Source organism: Erythrolamprus reginae, chromosome 3 (assembly GCF_031021105.1).
Source record: "Erythrolamprus reginae isolate rEryReg1 chromosome 3, rEryReg1.hap1, whole genome shotgun sequence".
NCBI classification, from domain to species: Eukaryota; Metazoa; Chordata; class Lepidosauria; order Squamata; family Dipsadidae; genus Erythrolamprus; species Erythrolamprus reginae.
The window spans coordinates 69,628,238-69,645,800 of NC_091952.1; the positions used below are offsets into that span (position 1 = coordinate 69,628,238).

The following is a 17,563-nucleotide window of genomic DNA, read 5'->3' on the forward strand; positions in this document are numbered from 1 at the left end:
GTGCAGTGACAATAAACCAAACCAAAACCAAACCTTCTTCTCTTATTGTGCCCAGTAGATAACATAAAAGCTTGAATTAATCTTTGTATTGTTCTGCTGAGAATAATGGGAGTCTCCAAAATATATTATAACTGAGTTTGAGTTACAAAGGTTACAGTGAAAGCAAGACATGAAAGCACAGAGTCCCCAGTGTTTTCTGCCTGTTCCCTTTCGATATGGTATTCTTGTGGCTGGGAATATCATCTGGTGTCATGGAGCTCTCCAAGCTCCATAGCAGGAACAGATGTTGAAGGGGCCTGGGAATTCTTGGTAAAAAGAAACGTTGTTACTGGCACGCTTTCGACTTGAATGGTGCGCTGCCCCAAGCCTGAGGCTCTTCAAGGGGGGAAAGGGTGGGAGAGGACTGGGTGGGTATGTTCCTTGACCCACTTTCCTCTTGAAATCTGAATCCCATGCAACCCTTAATAGATGTAACCTTCTTCGCAGAAGTGCTTTCTTCTGTTGCCAGCGAAGCGAGTTTTCTCTCTCTCTCTCATTGCAATCTTTCTGTCTTTGCAGTGACCTTCAGCACAACTGTATCCACGAAATTGGAGCAGACACCTTTGGGCAGCTCACAGCCCTCCGCTCCCTGTAAGTACAGCCAGCAGGGAGCTCTGGGGGCCTTCTGTGATAGAAGGAAAGAGTCAGGCGATTTGTGAACTGAGAAAGGCTTTGTGCTCTTGACCAGATTGCAGGCTCAATTATAGAAATAATTCTTCAAACAGGTTGGCCTGTTAGCCCCTGGTCACCCAACATTTGATACAGTTAAGCATAGACTCGGGCCTACAAAAGCACTCTATAAAATGAGTTGAAAATATGAACACAAAATAAGTCTTTTCGACCTTGTACTCTCCAGAAATGTTGGGTTATAATATATGTCTTCTGACTCTTTCAATCACTAGCCAGCATGGCTTGCTTGCTTGCTTGCTTGCTTGCTTGCTTGCTTGCTTGCTTGCTTGCTTGCTTGCTTGCTTGCTTGCTTGCTTGCTTGCTTGCTTGCTTGCTTGCTTGCTTGCTTGCTTGCTTGCTTTGTTTGTTTTGTTTGTTTGTCAAACAAGTATAGTATTATAGTACATATTAACATAGCATAACATAACATAGGTAGAACGTGGTAATAGAAAGGATAATAAGACAGTAGGACAGGGGCATTGGGCACATAAGTGCACTTATGCACACCCCTTACAGACCTCTTAGAAAAGGGGAGAGGTCAATTGTAGATAATGTAAGGTTGAAGATTTTGGGGTTGGGGGAAGCAACAACAGAGTCAGGTAAGGAGTTCCAGGTGGTGACCACTCTATTGCTGAAATCATATTTTCTGCAGTCAAGTTTGGAGCGATTTACATTCAGTTTGTATCTATTGCGTGCTCTTGTGTTGTTGTTGTTAAAGGTGAAGTAGTCACTGACAGGGAGTACATTATGATGTATGATTTTATGAACAACAGTTAAATCAGTTCAGAGACAATGTAGTTGTAAATTTTCTAGATTTAGTATTTGAAGTCTGGAGGAGTAGGGTAATTTGTGCTAGGTATGCATTTGTGGCGTGAAAATTTTGCTTGTCTTGAAGGCATCATATTGGGGAAAGCTGATTTTGTTGTGCCATCTTTCTCACACAAACACCACTGAAAAAAATCACAAACATGAGGAGAAACTGATGCACATTCCAAAATATTTGCAATTTTTTAATCTACAAAATATTTAATGAACAAGATTCACCATTAATTTGCCTTGCTAGCCTGTCAACTATTTTAACTGCTCTGCAAAAAGTAATTATATGCTGATTCTTTTAATGTCAAAGCCCTGGGTGTTGATTTCTGCCCCAATTTCCTGACTAAAGGTTTTTGAATATGGGTTAGAAGATATTTTCTCCTCTATTCCCCCTTTAATACATTCTACTTGATTATATCCTCTATAACCCTCATTGTGTATTATTGTGTATTGGATAAAACAAACAAACAAATAAATAAATATTTTAATAAGCACCATATCAGAGTTTGTTGCAGAAAAAGCAATTCCAGAAGCACACACAGTTGGATTCATTCCTTTTTTTATAAACATAACAGATGAATCTACAATACCATTTGCAGAGTTCTTCTTCAATGTAGCAACAGTTACAAGTAAAATATAAGTAGCTTCTAGTTCAAAATTCAGAGTGGACAGAGAGCAGAGTGGGCTGAACCACGCCTAACCTTAAGCTTAAGTTTCAATTTTGATTCTCTGCACAGACCCAGAAGTGTTTAGCTCCTATTGGCTGACTTAGTTGCTATGCCTATTCATTGGCTGAGTTCGTTAACATGGCTCTCCCAGATAATGAATATCTTAACAGATTACATAACTTAGTCAAATGTGCACAGAGGCACACAGTCTCTCTCTCTCACACACATTAGAAGTTTAAAATTTGGGAAAAGACAAACCAGGAAAAATGGTTCGGTTTCGAAGAGCTTTTCCCAAATGGAATAATAGTAGAAGCAAAAATGCCGATGGCGGACAACTTGTGTAAGCCGCCGTATGGAGAATTGCTTCCACGTGCATTGCTCTTTATGCGTCTGTATTGTTGTATTTGGGCTGAAAATATTTGGATGCCGACACTAGACGACAGTAAATAATCTATCAGTCACCATATTTTTGAAGTCTATTTGTGGTAGCCCTGAGTTAAGGATGATACATGACCTAGGAAAAGCAATGGAATATGGAAAGCAATGACTATAGAGAGGGCATCAAATAATTAGGCCATTTTGACAGTTCCTGAGTTTTCTTTCATTCATCAAATATGGGGCACTGCCAGGTATAATGAGAGATAGGGATGGAAAAGAAAATCTACTCTATCTCCTCACTGAGAGAGAGTTCTATCATTAAGTATCCATTGATTTGTTTTGACCTGGAAATCATTTTGCATGCAAAGGGCGCAATTGGGAATAAGAAGTCCTTGGAAATTCTAAAATCAGTTTTGTTATAGAAAGGGTTCCCCCTCCCCGCCAGAAATTATTTGGCCACCTCAAATAGCTTGTTGTGTTATCAGATATTTCAAAATTTATTATTTTTAAAGAATTCCCTACTACATCTAAAATCCAGTGCCAGGCAATTTTGCCACTGCTCAAATCATCACAAGCTGATAGTAATTGTTATCTAAAGTTTAGATCAGTGGTTCTCAACCTGAGGGTCAGGACTCCATTGAGAGTCGAACGATCGCTTCATAGAGGTTGCCTAAGACCATAGGAAAAGACAAATTTCCCATGGTGTTAGGAACTAAAGTTTCCACTCAGGTGCCTTGGAACATATTTTTACAATCCGACCAATCAGGCATTTACAGTGGGGGTGTCCCTCTGACCTTCCTGCCAATCAGATTACAGCTTTGTTGGAAGAATCGGCACTAGACTTATGGTTGGGGATCACCACAATATGAGGAACTGTATTAAGGGATTGCGGCATTAGAAAGGAACCACCTCCCGCCACCAGCACTGCCGATTCTTAGAATTGGGCCGAACCAGGAGCAACCCATTGCTGGTATTTATGTATAGAAAGTGGAATGTAGACAAAGTCAGGTAAAGAAATATGGCTGCTAAAAATGGATTTCCAATACAGTTGCAATAAACACATGTGGTTAATAAAAACAGATATTCCGCAAAAGAGAAGTTATCCATAAGTTGTCATACAGACATGAATTTCTCTGAACACAATTCAGGAATTCTCAGAAATTGTCTTTGACTTTCAAGAAGTTGGCATCCCAATAATTGAGCATACAGGCTTTGGTTATAATGGGAAAGTATGCAAAGCATCTATAGTCATACACTTGACTTCTCTCATGCTTTCGAAATATGCTGTATTATAATTCTGATGATTCCCAGACAACAAAATTGATTATATATAAATCAATTATTGTAAATAAAATTGCTACTTAGAGAGCAGCAAGTGGGGGGAAAATTATAAAGCATATCTTCCATCATAATATGTATTTTGCTTTGCAGAGACCTGAGTTGGAATTACATTCAGTTTATCCACTCTGAAGCTTTTCTGACACTTCATTCCCTCATCAAGCTGTAAGTTATATTGCATAGGACAAATATATGTTCTCCACGGACATTTAAGCCTGGGGGTGATTGAAAAATATCCCAGAAAAAGACCATGGCCAACCACTTTGGTTTTATTGCTGAGTAAATTATATGGACATTTTAACTATTATAGTGACCTGGTGATTAACTTAAGAGTGTCTTCCCCTTTTTTCATTGCTTAATCCCAAATATATGGCAAAGATATAAAATGCATGAATAGAAGGAGAAAAAAGAAAATTCTGTTTGGTTTCTATAAAGATGATGGCTGAAGGTAGAAGATCAGATACACAAAATTTGTATAGAAATAGCAAACTATTAAGCGTCATCATCTAAGTTGTAAATGTTTGGATATAATATTGAAATCTTATCACTCATGCCCTCATCACCTCGAGGCTTGACTACTGTAACGCTCTCTACATGGGGCTACCTTTGAAAAATGTTCGGAAACTTCAGATCGTGCAGAATGCAGCTGCGAGAGCAATCATGGGCTTTCCCCAAAATGCCCATGTTACACCAACACTCCGCAATCTGCATTGGTTGCCGATCAGTTTCCGGTCACAATTCAAAGTGTTGGTTATGACCTATAAAGCCCTTCATGGCACCGGACCAGATTACCTCAGGGACCGCCTTCTGCTGCACGAATCCCAGCGACCAGTTAGGTCCCACAGAGTGGATCTTCTCCGGGTCCCGTCAACTAAGCAATGTCACCTGGCGGGACCCAGGGGAAGAGCCTTCTCTGTGGTGGCCCCGGCCCTCTGGAACCAACTCCCCCCAGAGATTAGAACTGCCCCCACCCTCCTTGCCTTTCGTAAACAACTTAAAACCCACCTCTGCCGCCAGGCATGGGGGAATTGAGATCCTCTTTCCCCCTAGGGCCTAGGCCTTTACAATTCTATGCATGGTATGTATGTATGTATGTTTGGTTTTTATATTAATTGATTTTTAATCATCAATACCAAATTACTATTGTACACTGTTTTATTGTCGCTGTTAGCCGCCCCGAGTCTCTGGAGAGGGGCGGCATACAAATCCAATAAATAAATAAATAAATAAATAAATAAGGTATTCAATACTGGTGGAAGCATCAGACTCTTTTATAGGGAAGAAGCAAGGCGTCAAAATGATGGACTAAGCATAACAACACATTTTCCTATATTGGACATAATCACAAATACTGTATAAGAATATATGCTCTCTTTTTTACAGAAGATGTCTATGTTCTTTCCTAGGAGTTCGTTGTTATGTATCAATTGTGTTTTGTTTTATGAGCCTTTATGTTTTAGCCATCTTAGCAGGGGTGGGCTCCAGCCAGAATGCTAAATTGGGCTCGCTTGCGATTTTGCTTCTGCCCCTGTGGAGGTAGCAAAATTAATAATAATAATAATAATAATAATAATAATAATAATAATAATAATTCAATTTCAATTTATTAGATTTGTATGCCGCCCCTCTCCGTAGACTTGGGGTGGCTCACAACAATAATAACACAATATATAACAAATCTAATAATTAAAAGTCATTAAAAACCCCTTATTAAAAAGAAAATATACACACAAGCATACCATGCATAAACTGTATAGGCCCAGGGGAGATGTCTCAGTTCCCCCATGCCTGGTGGCAGAAGTGGATTTTAAGAAGTTTATGAAAGACAAGGGGGGTGGGGGCAATTCTAATCTCTGGGGGAGCTGGTTCCAGAGGGTCGGGACCACCACAGAGAAGGCTCTTCCCCTGGGTCCCGCCAGACGACATTGTTTAGTCGATGGGACTCGGAGAAGGCCAACTCTGTGGGACCTAACCGGTTGCTGGGATTCGTGCGGCAGAAGGCGGTCTCGGAGATATTCTGGCCCGATGCCATGAAGAGCTTTATAGATCATGACCAACACTTTGAATTGTGACCGGAAACTGATCGGCAACCAATGCAGACTGCAGAGTGTTAGTGTAACATGGGTATACCTAGGGAAGCCCATGATTGCTCTCACAGCTGCATTTTGCACGATCTGAAGTTTCCGAACACTCTTCAAAGGTAGCCCCATGTAGAGAGCATTACAGGAGTCGAGCCTCGAGGTGATGAGTCTTCAGAGAGGGGCATACAAATCTAATACAAATCTAATAAATAATAATAATAATAATGATGATGATGATGATGATGATGATGATGATGATGATGATGAATGACTGTGAGCAGTGACTCCCGGTCCAAATAATACTAATAATAATAATAATAATAATTTATCAGATTTGTATGCTGCCCCTCTCCGCAGACTCACAGCACCGAATTGCACACGGAGCCGCAGGTGCAGCCATGTTTCGGCATGCACGGAAGCAAAAAACCCTCGCCGAAACATGGGCGCACCTGCAGCTCCGTGCGCAATTTTGCTATCTCCACAGGTGCAGAAGCCAAATCGCGCTGGCCCCACAAGCACTCACGAGCCAACGCAGTGAGCCCAATTTAGCATTCCGGCTAGCAGCCTACTCCTGCATCTTAGCTATTGCATTGTGTACAAAACTGAAATATAAAGATACTAATGTAAGCCAGAGGTGTTATGGTGCCACTAATTCTATAAAAGCCATGGTTGTACAGTGAGTGGCCATCAGGGACTAATAAAATAGTCTGCAGAGTATAACGGATCGTTATACTGATGTTTACCATGTTCTCCAATATTAATGTGTTACAACCATGTATGAGACTAAAAGAAACACATTGAATCTGTTTATAGAGCCAAGCATTCACATTGCATTTTTAAGATATTAAAACTATGTCACACGGCAGAGGCTATTTTAAGCTCCTCTTCCATTGCAGGTTGGCACTCATAACTGCTTCTTTCCAGGGCCAAGCCACTGATCAGACATTTCCTGCCTGTCCCCATACAGGCACAGCATAGTCCCATCTCATCAGTGCTATTCGTTTATTACCTGGTATAGCTCTGGTTCTAAAAGACATACAAAAGCATAGGTATCAGTTTACTCTTAATCCTGATAGAGAAAAGGGGTTCTTTCTTGGTTTATTCACAGCAATAGCCCACCAACTCATCCCAAAAATACTTACTAGCTTTAAAATAATTAAGAACTGAATGCAAAAAAATACTTACTAGCTTTAAAATAATTAAGAACTGAATGCAAAAAAATACTTACTAGCTTTAAAATAATTAAGAACTGAATGCAAAAAATTACTTACTAGCTTTAAAATAATTGAGAACTGAATGCAAAAAATACTTACTAGCTTTAAAATAATTAAGAACTGAATGCAAAAAAATACTTATTAGCTTTAAAATAATTAAGAACTGAATGCAAAAAAAATACTTACTAGCTTTAAAATAATTAAGAACTGAATGCAAAAAAAAATACTAGCTTTAAAATAATTAAGAACTGAATGCAAAAAAAAATACTAGCTTTAAAATAATTAAGAATTGAATGCAAAAAAATACTTACTAGCTTTAAAATAATTAAGAACTGAATGCAAAAAAATACTTACTAGCTTTAAAATAATTAAGAACTGAATGCAAAAAAATACTTACTAGCTTTAAAATAATTAAGAACTGAATGCAAAAAAAATACTTATTAGCTTTAAAATAATTAAGAACTGAATGCAAAAAAATACTTATTAACTTTAAAATAATTAAGAACTGAATGTAAAAAAATACTTACTAGCTTTAAAATAATTAAGAACTGAATGCAAAAAAAATACTTACTAGCTTTAAAATAATTAAGAACTGAATGCAAAAAATACTTACTAGCTTTAAAATAATTAAGAACTGAATGCAAAAAAAAATACTAGCTTTAAAATAATTAAGAATTGAATGCAAAAAAATACTTACTAGCTTTAAAATAATTAAGAACTGAATGCAAAAAAATACTTACTAGCTTTAAAATAATTAAGAACTGAATGCAAAAAAATACTTACTAGCTTTAAAATAATTAAGAACTGAATGCAAAAAAAATACTTATTAGCTTTAAAATAATTAAGAACTGAATGCAAAAAAATACTTATTAACTTTAAAATAATTAAGAACTGAATGTAAAAAAATACTTACTAGCTTTAAAATAATTAAGAACTGAATGCAAAAAAATACTTACTAGCTTTAAAATAATTAAGAACTGAATGCAAAAAAAATACTTACTAACTTTAAAATAATTAAGAACTGAATGCAAAAAATACTTATTAGCTTTAAAATAATTAAGAACTGAATGTAAAAAAATACTTACTAGCTTTAAAATAATTAAGAACTGAATGTAAAACTTAATTAAAGCAGCAAATGTATAAATGCTAAATCAAATATGTTCTGAGATTCTGCTGCACTGAATTCCCCCATGCATATTTCTGAAAATAATTAGATAGAATAGATATAATTCTTTATTGGCCAAGTGTGATTGGACACACAAGGAATTTGTCTTTGGTGCAAATGCTCTCAGTATACATAAAAGAAAAGATACATTCGTCAAAAATCAAGAGGTACAACACTTAATGATTATAGGGGTCAATTAAGCAATGAGGAAGCGATCAATATTAATAAACATTTTAAAAATTCTGTTTACTCCAATGAGTCCTGTGCTTTTGCTTGTTGCAGGGATTTGACTGACAATCAACTGGTGATGCTTCCATTGGCTGGCTTGGGTGGGCTGACTCATCTGAAGCTCAAAGGCAATCCTGCCCTGTCTGAAGTATTCGCTAAAGAAAGTTTCCCCAAGATACGGTGAATTTCATTTCTAATTTCTAGTTTCCCAGGGGCCCAAAACTTAATTTGCTTTGATCTACCTTTTGCTGTCTATGTCTTTACTAGGCAATTCCATATAATTCAGTTCAGCTAAAAGTTTGGCCAGCTCCTGCTTGCATTCTGTGTTGATCATTGACTTGAGAAAATGATGAGCCATTGAATGGCTTGTCAAGGGCATCATCCAAAGTCACATACACAAAGCAATCAGCATGGTAATCTATCACTCTGAAACAAAGAAGGCACCGATTTGGTTACACCACAGGCAGCTAACACAAGGATTAATTCTGTTTCTATAAAGAGATTGAATGATCTCTGTATTTGCAGGAATATAAAGCAATAAACTATGCAAATAGGGTGCAGAATTCCCATATTTTATATTCCTGTCAACACAGAGAATACTAAGAGGGCACAAACATATGATACAAGTATATGCTTATTTATGCCCATTTAATTGTTTTATCTTCTCCAATCAATCTTAGGACATACAGTTCAGTGAAAATGGTGCTTGAAATTATCTATCAGGAATTCTTAACCATATTTACAAAATTAGTTTCCAGAGAGAGGGAGTGATAGTTAAATGAATCAACATTTATATATACACACACACAGGGGTGGGCGGCAGGCAGGATGGGGTGGAACGCAGTTCCATCCACGGAAATGAAAATCCGTGTGCAACTCCAGCTTATCGGCGGCTGTCACTTCCTGGATTACTGGTCTCGGCTCAGCTCTCCTTTTTTTCCCTGCTGCTGCTGCTGCTGCATCTGCGTTCCTTGCTTTTTTCCTCTTTCCTCCTTCCTGGCCTCGGAGGAGCTTCCCTCTCTTCTGCCCGGCTCCACTTCCCACCTGAGGTGCCAGCAGAAGGCGTGGGTGGAAGCGGCGCTGGCAACATTTATGCTTCTGGCAGCACCCACTTGCCTAGCTACCCAGCCTGAGGCAGGCGGGCAACCCAGGAAGGAGAGCGCAGGAAATGCGAAGCGAATTGTCACTCCAGCAAGCGACACTGCTATGGTTGTAAGTCGAGGACTTAACAGTTCACTTGAACGATAATGATCATTCAAGCCACTCCCACTTGGTCACATGGCTGGCAAGCCACTCCTACCCAGTGACATGACCATTAAGCCACACCCACAAAATAAGCCATACCCACAGTGTGGCAGTAAAAATTTTTCCTGCCCATTACTGCACACACACACACACACACACATTTATGCAGACATATCCATAATCAAAAGAAGCAATTTGGATATCATAACAATTTCTTACCTTTGTCAATTTAAATTTCTAGCTCTGAAAAATTGACGTTTTGAATCGTTCCTTTACAATAGAACACCACACAAACTCATAACCCAAAAAATAAGCCCCCAAAATAAAGACAATGTAAGATAAAAAGCCTATAGAATACTGATGGTGAATAATTACATTTGAGTGGCCATCCAGAAATGTTCATTCATTACTAACTTCCAAAAGGCTCGCATTTTTTATATTCTTGGTAAAACTAAGCAAGTTTATTTCTGCACTTCCTGCTTAATGCTTATTGCCATTTGTCTGTGTGCTGTTTGGACTGACGTACACAACCAGGGGTGGGCTATTGCCTGGATAGGGGGGAACGCAGTAGCAAAAATGGAGCTCCACCCCAAAGCACCCAATTTGCACTGAAAGATGTTGAAAGAAAATGCAGGGCGTCCAGCATAAGCCACGCCCACAGTGTGGTAGTAAAGATTTTGGTAGCCCTTCACTGTGCACAACATAAACTTAGTTTTCAATATTACTATGTGATATACTGAGAATGCAATAGACATGATTATCTTATATGCAAAGTAATTCATTGGTAATTGCGTTTAGAATGATGGCCCTCTGTATTTTTAGTAGTAGTGTGAAAGAACAGTCATTGATTGTTTACAAGTCTGCTTGAAAAATACCCATGCAAAATGCCCTGCTACTGTGAGAGTGTTAAACGGTCAAGATCTTTGACCTGGGAATTCTTCAGCTTAACTTTATCCCTTTCCATGTACAATCTGCAAACAAAAAAACAAAAACAAAAAGGCCACCTTAGTTCCAACATCTATTTCTATTCCTACGTGGGTGCAGAACGTCAGTAATAACTGATAATCCTTTGTTCTTTTTCATAGCGTCCTGGAGGTTCCTTTTGCCTACCAGTGCTGTGCCTATGGAGCATGTGGCAACGTCTTCAAAATCTCCAGTCAGTGGGACTCAGAGGACATGAGTCTTGAGGAGGAGGATGGCTACAAGAGGACCTTGGGACTTGATCATTGTAAGCAGTGAAGGGCTGCAAAAAAATTTACTACCATGCTGTGGGCGTGGCTTATTTTGTGGGTGTGGCTTTCCAGCCATGTGACCAGATGGGAGCAGCTTGCTGATCATGTGGCTGGGGAGTGGCTTAAAGGTCATATGACTGGCTTAATGGTGGCAACTTGATGTCACTCACTTCAAGGGTTTTGTTTGGGTGCCTGGCCTTTCCTAGCCTCAGAGAGATGCAATTTCCCTTACTATTACCGAACATCCAAAATATACTATTTTATTCTATGTCTATATGCCATATGTGTACATACATATTACACACAGGCACACAAAAATATACATTATCTACTATATAAAGTGTATGTACGCACACACTCTCATGCACAGCTCTTCTAAAATTATACACATTCAACCTCATTTACTGCAATAGGAAAAACATACGCAGAGCCTAGAAAGGAAAAAAAGGAAAAAATTCAAAAAATTTCTACCGGTTCTGCATGCCCAACCATACCCGTAGGAGCCCATCACTAATTGTAAGATCAAGTTTTGTTTTAGGCTGCTTCTGACTTTTAAGTTTGCAAAATTTAATTTAGCTTTCTCCTTAACAACAATACCTCCACCTTATTTACTGACGATGGTTTCCGGGAGGATGAGATCATGTGTAACTTGGATGGTTTTTAGGTTTAGTGTCTTTTTGTAGAATATAGCAACTCTACCTCCTCTGCGGGATTCATGGTCAGACCGGAAGACACGGTAGTTTCTTGTGATGATGGAGTCGGGAAGGGATGAATTTAGCCATGTTTTGCAGACAAATATAATGTCGAAGGTGTCAGTGTTTAGTAGTAGTATGAATTCAGACATCTTGTTAATTACGTTTCTTCATACGATTCCAATTATTAGTTTGCATTGGAGATTGGTATTGGATTGGATTGAGGAAATAAGGGGCATGCTTTCCTAGTCTTGTTGGTGGTGCGTGGGATGGCTGGCTGAGGAATTCTGGGATTTGAAGTCCACACCTCATAAACTTGCCATGGTTGGAGACCTCTGTTCTAGGCAGACTCTCTGGCAAACAGGACCAGAACTACTGGAATACAGTATACAAGTAGTCCTCAATTTACAATCACAATGGAGATCAAGACTTCTGTTCTTAAGCAAGGTGGTTGTGAAGTGAGATATGCTCAGTTTTACAAGCAGTTGGGGTTTTTTTGCCACAAGTTGTTAAGAGACTCACCATAGTTGTTAAATGAGTCATACAGTCATTAAGTGAATCCAGATTTTGCAAAGATTGTTGTGAATGGTAATCCTATGACCCAAGGAAGCTGCAACTATTGTATATGCATACTGGTTGCCAAGCACCCAGATTTTGATCACATGACCATGTTGTAGGAGCAAGGACTGGTTATAACTCACTTTTTTTCCATTATAGCACTAGCATTCAGACTTATATATCACTTCACAATGCTTTACATTCCTCTCTAATCAGTTTACGGAGTCAGCATATTGCCCCCAACAATCTGGGTCCTCATTTTACCCACCTGGAAAGGATGGAAGTCTAAGTCAGCCTTGAGCCTGGTGAGATTCGAACTGGCAAATTGCAGGCAGCTGGCAGGCAGCAGAAGTAGCCAGCAGAAGTAGAGTGCAGTACTGCACTCCAACCACCGGGCCGCCACGGCCCCTATAACTTTGAATGGTCACTAAAAAATGGTTGAAAGTCAAGGATTTGACTGTAAATGATGATCACTCCATCTGTACACTTCTACTGCTTCTGTAATGCTGATGATTAGTTTCTAGTCATAGCTTCTGTACATGTGTTTCAAAAGAAAGACTTAGATTCACTTCAGAAAAAAAAGTCTACATAAGTCTACATAGATGTTTTGTGGCTACTAGGTAGATTTGTCTAGTACGCAAATCTTTCGGTGGTGGTGGTGGTGGATTTCTGCAAAGTTGCAAGGGAGATGCAAAACATTGATGGAAGTACGTATATGAATTCTCAAACCACCACAGTGATTGTTTGTTTGCTGCATGACATGATTGCATAAACATCCAGCCCACACACACACACAAACACATATCCAGTGATTAGACGGAGAGTGGACTTGAAATGAGAAATTTATTTGATGCACACTACTGGGGAAAGAGGACTTGGTAACCCTTGCTCCTTATTGGATTCTGTTTTTAAATTTGATTGGTTGGTGGAATCACATTTAGTTGAAGGATTGACATGGTGATTCCACCAACCAATCAAATCATTAAAACATAGCCACCCAATCTACTTGCTACATTCAAACCAAATCTCCACCCCCACCACTATTTATAAGGAACAAATGGCAGTTGCAAACAAATTATATCTACAGCAGCATGAAGCTTACAACTTCAGCCTGATGATGGTGAATGTGATTTCACCGAAACGTCGCATAGACATGCAAAATATTACACGGGGCAAAACCCGAACTCAGAACAATCTACATACATATACCCGTGAAAATCTACGAAAACAAATTATCTATCTATCTATCTATCTATCTATCTATCTATCTATCTATCTATCTATCCCAGGCTGACTTTGCCCACTGCCAGAAGTTTGATCCTGATTGGCTCAAAGTTGACTCTGCCTTGCATGTTTCCGAATTCAGTAAAATGAAGACCCGGATTATTAGGGGAAATATGCTGACTCTGTAAACCCCTTAGAGCAGAGCTGCCAAACTCTTGGCCCAGGGGATAGATGTGTCATGTGCTGGCCACACCCATGCCCGGTTTAGCAAAGGGGAGGGAAGTTCTGATACGTCATGTGATGATGCTGTGATGACGTGAGTTTGACACACCTGTAGAGAGTACTATAAAGCACTACGCAGCAGTAAATAGCCATTGCTATTTTTAAAAATGGGATATCTAGATATCTGCTAGATATTTTCCCTATTGTAGATTGATTGATTGATTATATAGGAATGCCTTATATCCATTCCTCACTCAATTCCTATGTCACCTTCTGCTTTCAGGTACAAAAAACCATAGTGCTTGCAGAGAGTTAGTTACCTGACAGTTTCTGTAGTCATGAGCATGCTGATCTAGGAATTCTTTCCCACGCTTTGGGAAGCAGAATGGCCACTTTGACTATTGTAACATGAGTGTAATCACATTTTTCTTTTGTCGCCTTCCAACACTACCAGTAACTTTGTGGTATCAAGGAGCGCACTAGTTTATCATCTGCAGTGGAGTCTTGTGGTTCTGCCAATGACTGGGAAGAAGGGTTTGCTCTCTTCTCTTCCTGGAAAATCATTAGTTCAGCCACAGTCAGAACTAGAAAACAGAGTTGATTGAAGCCAGTAAAAGAAGGGGGTCTTACATATAGTGTGCATCAGACCATTGAGTCTTGCTATGCATTCATTAGCATACAAGGTCATTTTTTGCTTGCAAGTTCAGTGGAAGCTTTGTATAACTAGACTGCTTTTCTGTCTGGATGTTTGTGGAAAAAGAATGTGCACCTTTTCTAAAACTGCCCCAAATCATGTTCTCAACACCTTCAAGAAAATAAACAGCAAAGTCTAGACTGCTGGGCAACAGGTCCTTCTCTGGTGCCAGCATCTTCCTAGTTCAGCTGAGGTGGAACTGGGTTTACCTTTGTAAGGAAGTAGCAGTGACTTGAAATTCTCCCTCCCTCCCCGCCCCCCTGTGTGTGTGTGTGTGTGAGAGAGAGAGAGAGAGACAGACAGAGAAAGAGACAGAGACAGAGACAGAGAGATAAAGAGATCTCCTTGGAAATATTCATCATATTATGTTTTGTATGAGTTTTCTCTTAAAGACAGAAAACTAACTTCACCGGAGGGGAAAATATTTAATGGTAGGATTTACATCATTTTAATGACAAAAGTAGAAAATCTACAGAGAAAGCTTTTCATTCATTTCAGAATAAGGAAAGAAAGTTGTATCTGATGAAAGCTGTTTTTGATGATGTAACCTAGTTTGGTTAATGAAACGTCTGCAAGAAAACAGCCAAGCTCAGAGAGTAGCAACCCATTTCAACCCTGAACTATAAATATTCTCTATATTGGAGTCTGTACCTGTGAAATACACAGTTCATTTGCTAGCCTATGTCGCAGGCGGCAATTCTAGAATTGGATCTAAATTGTTGATGATTCAGGATTAGTGGCTAAAATCCTGGTTCCCAAAGCGAGGCCCACGCGCCACAGGAGGACAATTTCATTTTTAATGGGGGCAATTGTTTAAACCTAGTTAATGGCCTTTTAGGCTCCCTCCGTGTGAGTAGATCACTTTTTGAATAATAAGAATTATATGTCATTGTGGGGAAGGCCTCAGGATTTTACAGATGCTTAGGTGGGGCATGGCCAAAGAAAGGTTGGGACCCACTGGACTAAACCCTACATTAAACCCTTCATGGCACCAGACAAGATTACCTCAGGGACCGCCTTCTGCTGCACGAATTCCAGCGACCAGTTAGGTCCCACAGAGTGGATCTTCTCCGGGTCCCGTCAACTAAGCCATGTCGCCCAGCGGGAACCAGGGGAAGAGCCTTCTCTGTGGCGGCCCCAGCCCTCTGGAACCAACTACCCCCAGAGATTAAAACTGCTCCCACCCTCCTTGCCTTTCGTAAGCAACTTAAAACCCACTTCTGCCGCCAGGCATGGGGGAATTGAGATCCTCTTTCCCCCTAGGCCTTTACAATTCTTTGTATGGTATGTATGTATGTATGTTTGGTTTTTATATTAATAGATTTTTAATCATTTCTAATATCAGATTACTATTGTACACTGTTTTATTGTCGCTGTTAGCCACCCCGAGTCTCCGGAGAGGGGCGGCATACAAATCCAATAAATAAATAAATAAATACATACATACATACATACATACATACATACATACATACATACATACATACATATACATACATACATAAATAAATAAATAAGAAAACTTTCTAGAAGTGATATGCTACCACTATAGACCTGCCCAATGCCCTTATCATAAAATCTAAAATTAAAGATTAGAAAATCTTCACAAGGCAAACTAGAAAATCAAATATGACATGCACAAAAATACTTTTTAAAAATCAAAGAGCAAAATATGGTCCTAGGTTTCCTGGGATACATTTAAAGAATTCTGAAAGTATTTCCTCTTCTGTTCTGACTTGGAATTCTTCCAACATGCCCCTTTAGAACTAAGTAACAAAATTTCAGAGGGGAAAACACAGAAATATCCTTTGGTTCCTGCCAATTTGGTATTAAGGGACATACTGTAACTATATCTCCTTTGCGACTGCAAACTTTTGATGCTCTACAAAGTAGTTATTTTATGGGTGTAACTCAATAGAGTTAATTTTTCAATCAAAGACAATTTCCTAATCTAGAAATGTGTTTTGGTCCTTTTGTTTTTACAAATTATTATATATGTTTGGTTTATTTTCAGTTTCCTAGCATATTAAGTCACAAACCTTTTCCCCCAAGATAGTAGAGTTGATATTTATGTCACTTCAACAGCCATGTTTTTAAGAAAATAAGAAAAATGTTTGATGCATAAAAACAAGTTATGACACTGATTTTGTTGATCAAAAGTTCAGTCGTTCAGCAATTTGATTCCCGAGTGCCGAATAAGGGGGTGAGCTCCCATTACTTGCCCCAGCTTCTGCCAACCTAGCAGTTCGAATACTGTATACGTAAAAAATGCAAGTAGAAAAATAGGGAAACACCTTTGATGGGAAGGTAACAGCGTTCTATGAGCTTCTGATGTTTAGTCATGCTAGCCATATGACCACGGAGATTCATTTGGACAGCGCTGGCTCTTCAGCTTTGAAACTGAGATGAGCACGGCCCCCTAGAGTCAGGAACGAGTAGCACACATGTGCAAGGGGAACTTTTACCTAATTCTTCCTTTCTTTATTACTGCTTAGATGACTTAGCCATGGAGGACTTCCAGGCTGACCCTGATGATTCAAAACTACGTACCAACATCCAATGTACCCCCAGCCCCGGTAAGAACATTACCAAAACACATACAATATAATTTACAATAAAGACAACATGAGTGACTTTGACACCCCTGATCTAGAAACCTAAGCCCCCAATAACCTGGAAATAAAAGTGGAATGAAAAAGCGTTATTGTAAAGAATAAGAAATGTATTTGTCACTGCGTTAGGAATAATGCAATGGTAATGAATGCAACTTTTTGATTACCTTTTTTATATACTGCTCAAAAAAATAAAGGGAACGCTCAAAGAACACATCCTAGATCTGAATGAATGAAATATTCTCATGGAATACTTTGTTCTGTACAAAGTTGAATGTGCACAACAGCATGTGAAATTGATTGTCAATCAGTATTGCTTGCTAAGTGGACAGTTTGATTTCACAGAAGTTTGATTTACTTGGAGTTATATTGTGCTGTTTAAGTGTTCCCTTTATTTATTTTTTTGAGCAGTGTATATACAGCAAAATTTTAGCTTCTAATATGCGTGAGGGGAGGGGAATCATGTAACAATAAGCCCTAAAACATGC

General features: G+C 39.0%; 1 protein-coding gene across 1 annotated transcript in view; it reads left to right on the forward strand.

Moving 5' to 3' along the window:
* Positions 1–17,563, forward strand: part of LGR6 (leucine rich repeat containing G protein-coupled receptor 6) — a 188,369-nt gene that overhangs the window by 168,530 nt on the left and 2,276 nt on the right. Inside the window, exons 11-15 of the mRNA XM_070748943.1 lie at positions 559–630; positions 4,002–4,073; positions 8,651–8,776; positions 10,927–11,069; positions 16,959–17,039. Coding sequence (XP_070605044.1) covers positions 559–630; positions 4,002–4,073; positions 8,651–8,776; positions 10,927–11,069; positions 16,959–17,039 — 494 coding nt within the window. The remainder of the gene's footprint in view (positions 1–558; positions 631–4,001; positions 4,074–8,650; positions 8,777–10,926; positions 11,070–16,958; positions 17,040–17,563) is intronic.